At 39.7% G+C, this 10,024-nt stretch overlaps 1 protein-coding gene across 8 annotated transcripts in view; it reads right to left on the bottom strand.

Moving 5' to 3' along the window:
- Positions 1–3,549: 3,549 nt before the first annotated feature.
- Positions 3,550–10,024, bottom strand: part of LTBP1 (latent transforming growth factor beta binding protein 1) — a 189,190-nt gene continuing 182,715 nt past the window's right edge. For all 8 annotated transcript variants that reach the window (XM_033055515.2, XM_033055517.2, XM_033055518.2 and 5 more), the window contains 3 exons: positions 9,540–9,662; positions 5,827–5,976; positions 3,550–4,586 (listed from right to left, as the gene is read on the bottom strand). In XM_033055515.2, the coding sequence (XP_032911406.1) occupies positions 4,417–4,586; positions 5,827–5,976; positions 9,540–9,662 (443 nt within the window). In that variant the 3' untranslated portion in view covers positions 3,550–4,416. The remainder of the gene's footprint in view (positions 4,587–5,826; positions 5,977–9,539; positions 9,663–10,024) is intronic.

Genomic DNA, 10,024 nt, shown 5'->3' with positions numbered 1-10,024 from the left:
TGTAACTGTCAAGGTGACATCGTCATCCACTGAGAAACCTTCAGCAAGTGGCTGATTTTCCTCATTCTCTGAGCCATTCTGCTTCTCTTCTGGACACATCACATTCAGCTTACCTGGGTAAATTTCAGATCTTCTGATAGAAGAAGTTGTACAAATACCAAACAATCACAGAATCAATCAGTTTGAAAAAGACCTCTGAGATAATTGAGTCCAACCTATGATCAGACACCACCATGTGAACTGGACCATGGCACTGAGTGCCACCTTAAACACCTCCAGGGACAGTGACTACACCAGTCATGGTCTCAGAAGTGAACAGTAGCCTCTGTTACACAAAGCAATTCACCCCTTCTTGGCTTGAATGGCTCCTTAATAACTCCCTTGGCCTGTTTGGTGTTAAAAGAAGCCCCAGCAAGCACAAACAGGCCTTCAAAGTGGGTGGCATTGTTAAAAGAACAATACTGTAGTGTCTTCTAGAAGGCAGCAGCAGGGTTCCTGAGTTTGCCATACACTTTGAAGGAATGCACTGTGGTTTAATTGCTGCCCTGATCAGGCCTATGACATGCTTTAATTGGATCTGTCACCTTTCTTTTTGAAGAATTAAGAAAGTGCCAAAGCCAGGAGCCCCTCTCCTGCCAAACTCAGATTTGATCTGCACAAGGGCAATGATCAGTGTGAGCTAATAGGTCATGACAACTCCTTTGGTGCCTTTAGCTTTTTAGGACTTCTTTTAGCCAGGAATTTACTTGAGTATGTCAGTTGCCACTGACTATCTGAATATTTGTCACGACTGCGAGTTCTGTCTTTTGGATCCAAACGATCTGTCCAGCTGTGAGAGTTTTTTCCCGAGGAATGTTAGTGTTCACTTTGATAGTTTTAACACTGGCTAAGTTTTTTTTACTGAATAGCATCCCAACATGAATGTATCTGTTCATATCAAATATCTTTCTAGCTGAAATGCACGTAACTCCAGTTCCATATAACTTCATTCTCATTAACACAGCAGTATTAAAAGGGAACTAGCAGAAATCAGTTCTACCATGTCAGCAACTTTATTTTTTGCAGCAAGAAAATGTCTGCCTGAAAAAGGACTGATTTTGTTTTAGAGGATCCGTATGGATGTATAAAGTATTGGTGCCATTTGGTATAAATTGTAATCAGTTCCAGATTCTGCTGTACTCAGAAACTTGAATCATGGAATTGTACGTGGTGGTTTCTGTATTTTGAAGGCTCTCACCTAAACCGCAGCTCTTGTAACAACTAAAATGGCTATGACCATGGTGTCCAATCCCTTGTCTTAATCATGTTAAGAAAACATTTGTTTAACGATGAATCAAAATTGTATTCCTAAGCCCTGCAGCTTTTCAGGTGAAATGACAGAACCAGCTACACTGGGGCAAAGTAGGTGGGCTCCAGAGGCTGAATTTCACTTAATTCCCTTCAATTGTGGTTCCTTTGTCAAAGCATTTCTGAAGGCCTGAAGCCAGGCAACGTGGAATACTAAGCACTGGGATGTAAGTGGGGTTTAGGCTGCTTGGTCTGCTTTTGGCTCTCTGCATGTGTTTTAAGGCATATTAGAGGTACAAAGAGGTGGAAGGGAAAGGTACAAGCACGCACAAAGTCTGCTCCCTGCTTACACGGTGTCTGTGATTGATAGAAGTGTGTGGCTGTAATGTGGACACGGCCATTGAACCAGCACGTTTCAAGCTTCATTCAGGGCTTGGGTCAACTGCTGCCCTCTTGAATTAGGTAGGGGAGATGGAAGATGGCTGGACACACCAAAATGTGTTTTTATGAATTGCTGCCAACAGAAACTGACAGGCCAAGAGATAGTTTAGGTTTGTGGGGGAATTTTTTCTCTATGGAACCAGAGCGAGCATAAGCCATCAGTCTGAACTTAATGGTAGCTTTCAATGCTGTGACCAATTTGAACCATGTCTATAAGGCAAACAAGAGCAAAAGGCCAGCACAACCTGAGGTCTGTGAACTCTGATGAACATCTGGAGACAAATAACCCAGCTAATCCTCCCTGCTGAGAGCATGCACATCTAGTTTGGCAGCAATTGTGCCAATGCATCTGCATCTGTTGTGGCACACACACCTGCAGACGGGTGCTACCTGTGCATGGATTGATGGAGTAGTGGGATGCTAAAAATCTGAGGCTGGGGTGAGAGCTGCAGTGCTGGCTTGGACCCTAGCCTGTCTTACAGAGATCAACACAGCTGGTTACTGAAGCAGGAGGAGGTAGGAGTCAGGAGAGCATTGTCTTGTCTATGAATTTTCATGGTCACTGAAAGCAGCCTAGGGCTCATCCTGAGCCCAGTGAAAGGTTGTAACTGTGACCTTGCTCTATTGAGATCGTAGGATTAACAAGCAGGACAGCAGAGATCTTTAGTTACAACATTCACTAATAAGACTAGACCTTCCTTTCTTATGCCTTAACCACAGCAGGTAAGCAAGAATTATTCTTGGGTGTGTAATTATAGACCAGCTCTAGTGTTTGTAATCCACCTCTTTTGGACTAGAAGAGTGACTGGCCCTCCACCCTCTCCCGCATAATTCTAGACACATCAAAAGAGTTGGGCACTTCACAAAGAATCTCTTCCCTAAAGATCCCTTTCCAGAGTTTTATTGAGAGTGTTTTATTGCATTTTAACAGTATCTCCACTAGTTCTACTGTCAAGTTCCAGCAGAGAGAAGTCTTCCCAGGACAGATGCTACTGCACATTTACAGTCACATGGACTTTAATAAGATCTACTATAGTGTGCAGAACTGAAAGGCATACAACTTATGACATTTTTGGTTCAATGGCTGACCTGAATATTGGAAAATAAATTTTATTCAGAATTGAAACAAGGGTTTTTTTTTTGTGAAATTAAAAATAATAACCTAAATCCTAAATTTTGGACAATTAGTCTGAATTTGACTCACTTTTAAAAACTCCAATTTATCCTTCTCCTTTTAATGCAGGGCAGGTCTAAAAGGCACAACAAAACATTTCATTTGAAAAATATGAAAAGAACCTGTTTCAGGATTTCCAAAAGAAACTCCTTCCCTCTGGAGAAGGTCAAAGTGAAACATCTGTCAGTCTCCTAATCTCTTCTCTCCTTCCACTGAAAAATAAGAGCTGGTGGGAAGGTACAGTTCATCAAGAAAAGGAAATTCTCCCCCTTCTCCTCAGTATTTCTGAAAACCAGGCCATCATACTGTAGAGTGTTATTTGCAGATTTAGTGGGAAACATGCCTAAACCAGGAAAGAAAAAAAATTCCACGTGAATTAGCTTCCAAGTCAAACACTTTCCGTAAGTCTGTGTTTGAAATCTTCCCCCTGGAAGCCTAACTTCAGGCATTAACTAATTCAGATTCTGGTCTTATTAAAACAGCATGAGAAGGAAAAAACAGCCAGACAACTCCCTAAGACTATTGTAATGTAAATTAAATCTAGTAGTGTAAACACCTGAGGGCTGATTCTTGTAAAACAAACACCAGAAAAAAAAAGCAGGAGGGGAGGAGAGAAGGAAAGAAGCTAAAATTAGTAAATTACACTTTTTTTCTAAAAAAAAGGTGATTTTATTGAGTTTTAATATACAGCTTTAATATGTTAGGGTAATCATACAAGATCTCTCTTGTGTTCAATTTACACATTACAATAGAAATGTGAGCTAAAATCTTTTGGTTTAATGTACAAAAGGAACCCAATGTTGTCCACTAGCAGCTTTGAACTTGGCAAGAAAGGTTCTAAAGACTTTAAGTGCAGTAACAACCATACAGGATACAAAATGAATATAAGGACTTTTCGCCAAGGTATATAAACATTTGAAAACAAATGGTGCCTGCTCCACGGGGCAGACAACTAGCAAATTAAAAAAAAAGTCACTGACCAATGTTCCAGGGAAGGACGAGCATCACCCTCTGTAACAGCTCTTATAAAATGGACTAAGAATATCTGTATCATAGAATTTGTACTGATCAGAAAAAAAGGTCTGAAAAGAAACAGTAGGTAAGGAAATGAACAATCAAAAAAAATGACATAGTAATATAAAATATTTCCATCACTATTTAAATGCCAAATTAATCAAGCAATAGTAAAAAAAAAAATCCAAAACAAAACAAAAAAACCCACCAAAGCTCTTCTGTTTAAAATAACAGCACTGTTTTTGATTATTTTCAAAGATTTTTTTTTATGAACACACTATATACTTGTTTCTTTCATACAGAGCAATGTGTCCATTTGGTCTGTCACTTCAGTGAAGCTGATAAACAACCAACCCATCACATCTCACCTTTGACACATTTTAGCCCTTTTCTCCCCTTTTGTTTGCTACTCTGGTGCCTTCTCATCTCAAGTTAAATACTTTTCTTCCTTTTCTTTATACAGTGCAGAGTATATGGGCTTAGGATATGGAGATTTTCCTTTACTCCAGTTCACTCTCTGGTTCTGAGTTCAGTGGTGTGCAGTAGTTTGGCTTGTCTGAAGGCACGTACCCAGGGAGACACAAACACTTGTACGACCCTTCCGTGTTAATGCATTTGGCATTCTTGCAGAGGGACATCCTATTGTTCAGCTCATTGCATTCATTCACATCTGCAAAAAGGAGACATCAAAAAACACATGCACTTAAGTCTGGTGTGAAATTAATACTCATTTAGTTCCAGCATTGTCAGGACTAGAATAATCTGCACAAATGCCCTGAGAACTTTATTTTCAGTTCTGATTGGGTGGAAAAGCTCTAAAAGATGAATTGGGAAGAGGTGGAAGTTATCATAGGAAATCAGTAGGGTATTAAAGGGCACTAAACTGTTAGATTACCAAGTCCAAATTCAGCCAAGCTGCACAACAAAATTAAGTAACCACTTCCAGCTGTTTATCTGATGACTGAGAAGTGATTTTAAGAAAGAAGCTCCAAGTTCTTAGCATAACATACTTTACCAACTGAATACTTTAGGAGCTGCTGGTGAATAGTTGTGAAGGTCAAACTACCTGTACTCAACATCACCCAGCTTTGGCCTGACAAACACAACAGCTATATCTTTTCTCACTAAGGAAGCCAGCTTGCCATAAAGTCCTGAAGATTGCAAGGCACATAGGCAGCTTCCTGTCACAGAGCCGGGAGATTTCAGCTGTGTGTCACGAAGCATAATGCTAAACAAGATTAGTGCAGACCTTAAACTGAAATAATCACACTATTTGTACTAGGCTTCTACACTGAGGGGTGGTTGTTTTGCTCATTGACATTTGCTGTTCCCATGTTTAGTTGTTACAATAGAAGACAGATGCCTTGGGTAGTAAATGTGCAGATTTACTAGTTTGAGAGTGAGAGGAATAGTTGAGTCTGTTGACTGTTGAAATCTGTGAAAATCAGGGGCCAAACTTCACCAGCTGGTTATCTGCATATTTAGCCAATCATTCTGAATCCATTCTAAAAATCCACTCTTAAAATCACTCTTCTGCTCTGGATCCAGTTCCACCCTGCTAGCTTACTAAAGCCTTTGAAAAAACATTTGATCTGTACATTAAAGTTCTGATACAAGTTTAAGATTCATTCCACAAACGTGTGTCTGTTCACTTCTACTCTCTTAACTTAACACAGCTGTTATGACCAAGACACACTGAGGATACTTCTGTAACAATATAATATTTAAAATTACAATGTAATATTTCTGGCTTTTGCAGTAAATAAAACATAGTTTTAAAGCTCAGGTGATCATCCCTAACCCTTTTGTTTGAGGCCTTCTAAGGTCAAGTGACTGAGTAAACTGACAGACTATTAGGAGGTAGCAGATGATGTAACAGGTGAATATAACAGGTGATGTGTTATCCTCACCAACACAAGTCATTTTGGCCATGTCCAGGTGATAACCATCAAAGCAGTCACAGGTGTAGCCTTCCTGGACTCTTACACATCGGCCATTTTCACATCCATTCAGAATACCACATTCCTCTGCTTGTAGCTCCTCAAAGCTGTTCAAGAAACCTGGAAGGAGGAAGAATTGCAAACAAGTAGATTACAAAGCTGTTAAAGCAGTATATCCAAATATATACTGAGAGTCTGAAATTCTTTCAGAAGTTTACTGGAATGTGACTTGACTTTGCAGAAAATAGGTCAGCTTTAGCAGAGCTTCACCATCTGGAGTTTTAAATGTACCAGAAAAGTGCTGTGATAAGTTTCAAGATGGAAACTGAATAACCTGGTTAACTTTTAAGTTTTATTTAGTGTTAAAAATGTGATTTTTTTTTTTTTTAGAATGGAAATTCCATAATCTCATTGTTTATTTTTTTAAAGGGTAACGGTAAGTCAGTGTTTTCTAAACAGCACCCTTCATTTCAATTGTTATGTTTATCAGCCTTTAAGGAAACAAGTGGTCATGCAATGTGGGATAAAGTTTCTTTAAACAGGATTGTAGAAAAATATGGTGTGTGTGTGTGTAGAGGGGTAAGAGATGCATTATAATTTATCCAGAAGAAAACATATTAAAAAAAAATCAATCCCAGCTGCCATAAGGAAAATAAGAAGAAATCAGAGACTGCTTTCCTGTTGTGGTTTTTTGTTAACAGCCTTTTGGCTTGTGCTTCAGTGACTGGTGCCAGTACAAATACCTATAATCTACCAATTCCTCCTTGTCATAATTCTAGATGGTGAGCAGTCAAAGCTCAAAGAGTTGAGCTTTTTTTTTTTCACCTCTTATACAAAGAGTTGTCTTTGTGTTCAGTGGTTTGTATAATGCTTTTTGTACTCCCTGCCTTAGGGTTTTTGTGACAATTATGCTTTTATATAAACAAAAGGATTTATACTTCCAAAATTATTTTATGTTTTTACATCCAAGATTCTTTCTAGGACTGAACTACTTCTGTAAGTCCTAAGTTTTTTTCACTAGCTTTCTGCTCATGGAGCAGTAATGTAACAGGACTGCAGATGGCAGCCCATCACATCAAACAGACTTCTGTGGAAAAAGCTGAGAGTGTTTGAGTCTTAAATTTAATAGCACAATGAATGTATAGAGGGGAAATTGGAGCTGGAGTGGAATAGAGTAGGATATATCTCCCCATCTGTCCTGTAACAGGTAGTGGCTCCACCAACAAGCCAACAGCTTATTGAAAAACTGTTTATTGATTATATTGCAACAGCTGTGATACATATATTTGCTAAGCTACCTAGGAATATAAATTTCTCCCTTCTTTATGTTGTTTTTTCTCTTGTCTTTTCTTATTTACTCCATCCTGTCTTGGTCCTTGAGGCCCGGTTTTCTACAGACCTGCTTTTGCCTTTCCTACTCTGCCCTTCCCATACCTTCCTCCACTTACAGTAATTTCACGACCACAAGGCGCACCGGACTATAAGGGGCACCCCCCGGAGTCGGCAAAATTCGCAACTTTGTAGATCAGATAAGGCGCACCGGACTATAAGGCGCACTTTTTTTTTGCAGCGAGGCTCCGCCCCCAGCTCACCCCGCGCGGTTGCTGACCCCGCCTCAACCTGGCAGCCATTGGCCCCCGGGCCCGCCTCCACCCAGCTGCCGTGGCACTGCCGGCTCCCCCCATGGCTCACGGCTCGCACTTCCAGGGTGGCAAATTTCGCAACTTTGTACATCATATAAGGCGCACCGGACTATAAGGCGCACTTCTGGGTTTGGGGGAAAATTTTAGTCAAAAGGGTGCGCCTTATAGTTGTGAAATTACTGTAACTTCCATATTGCCATTTCAACTCCCCCTCTCTTTGACTACAAATACTGTTCCTATCCTGGATTTTTTAGCATGGTGGACTTCTCAGTAAGGATCAAGCTGGTCAGTAATATGCTGAAGACACTGAACACATAATGTGAAGTAAGTACTTGCTGACAGATGTCGCATCCCAAGAACATATATAATACACTGGATGTATACAAATGTACATTAAATGGGGAACATTGCAGTCTTTTTCATGAGCCCTGTAAATCACTTCCCAGTGCAATAGTACTGAGGATATTGAGCACTGTCATGATGTAGGTAACCAAGTTTCATTACTTGCTGGAGTCTTCTGGCAGAGCTTACAGAGCGCTCAGGAGAGACCTTTAAAATAAAGGCCTTTTCCAATTTAGAAAACAGTGCCAAGAAAGGGAAAAGTGTCCCCCCAAATACACAGATATTTTAAAAATAATAAAATACATAATTTATTAGACATATAGCTTGTATGTAGGCATATATGCATGTGCATAAACATATGCACACACATATATACATATTTTTTCTCTCCCTCTTTTTATCATAAATACAATATGTTATAATTCTAACTAGCTAAAACTAAAGTATGTATCACTCACAGCAGGTTCTACTTCACAAAATACACTCACGAGTTTGAACTCGAGTTCAAAACATCTTGATAGGATCTGTATTGTAATTCTGAGCTCTGTATTTGCTTCTGTAGAAACTGATTGCACAATGACAAATATTACACTGAAGTACATGGCCCTGCCATGGGATTGTTGTGTTCCTCACACAGCCTGCAGAAGGACTGTGATCTTGAAGTCTCTGATGCTCTAAAAGGGATGGCCCATCTGATTCAGTGATAGGATGGGAGCAAGAACCATGAACTCTTAAGCCTCTGTCCCTGCAAGGTTGGAACTAGATGTTCTTTAAGGTACCTTCCGACTGAAGCCACTCTGTGAAGTGGTCACAGCTATGAATTCAAAACTTTCCACAATTTATCATTTTTATTTACCACCATTTGAATTATATACCTTGTATATTCCTTGAAGAGCATAGTAGCAACTTGCAGGCCATATATACGTAAAGCATAAGAAGTTACCAGCTCCTTCTGATACCTCCACTTTTCTTCTCTAAAACTGTGATAAAATATTCTGGACTTGTATAGAGTGCCTGATTTTGAGGAAGATGCTGAAATCTGTAAGCATTTCTCTTTCACAAATGTTAACAGCGAGCTGGGCCTGACCCAACATAAAGAGCCCTGATATTCCTGAAGTACAATGAGATGCTCAATCCCTCAACAATCCCTCACACCCTGCTTGGCAGGCCATAGCATCCAGCCTGAAGTCCATACATATGTGTATTCTCTGATCACACTGCGCTGTACATTTTCTCTGTTGAGCAAGAATGACTTGCATGCTCTCATTTCACCCATACAAGTTCTGCTGGGAAATCATGGAAAGATTAAGAGGGTTTTTTTTTTTTTCTTTTAAATTAAATGCACTCTGGAGAAATCTGTATCATGCTCCAAAGGAAAATCAATTTGTGAGAAGGAAAATTGGCAAGCCTTTTGACTTTGAGTTGTAAAACTGTTGGTAAACACAAATTTAGTACACTTGGCACAAACTGTTCACTAGATTAAAAATTAATTGTACTCTGATCCCAACTGGACTCTCATACAAACCTGGCTCTTGAACTGGAACACCTGACTGAAAGCTAGTGTCATAGGAATAAGTAAAGCATAAATAGGCCACACTACCCAGAAGCAAAGAGAAGAATGAAACTGGCTACAGGGCAAAAAAAATGAAGTAAAAAATCTCATTTCAAGTCTTTTACATAACAGAGAATCTTGCTTACGGTCTTCAACAAAGTATGGATTGGTTTCTGGGGTGTAGTGCTCCTCAAAGTCAACTAAAGCATCCTGTCCATATGGCCGCCGAGATCCTGGAACGGGAATGTTGCACAGCTGGGCGTAATCCTCTGAGGGGGGAAAGAAAATAAGATATAAAAGTAAACACACTGGTAACACAGGCTGCATTACATTAGTCCCAGTGAGCTGTGGTTCATATTTGCTGGAAATAAACTTATCTTCCTAGAAACACCATAAATCTGCAGAAAAGAAAATTTCCAGAAAGCATTCTCTCTTCAAGAAGGATGTCATTAAAATGTTAATGAGCCAAATGTATACTATTAAGTCATAATAGGGGTAACACCAGGGATAGATTTGAGTCAATAACTGTACAAAAAGTTATAGGTCAGGTTCTTCTGCTGTGCATGGGAAGCAAGAGCTGAGGGATGCTGTGCTAATGCACTTCTTTCCAGGGCTATCTGTTTATACTCCT

The sequence above is a fragment of the Catharus ustulatus genome, chromosome 3 (genome assembly GCF_009819885.2).
Source record: "Catharus ustulatus isolate bCatUst1 chromosome 3, bCatUst1.pri.v2, whole genome shotgun sequence".
NCBI classification, from domain to species: Eukaryota; Metazoa; Chordata; class Aves; order Passeriformes; family Turdidae; genus Catharus; species Catharus ustulatus.
This window is presented reverse-complemented; position numbering and strand designations above follow the sequence as displayed.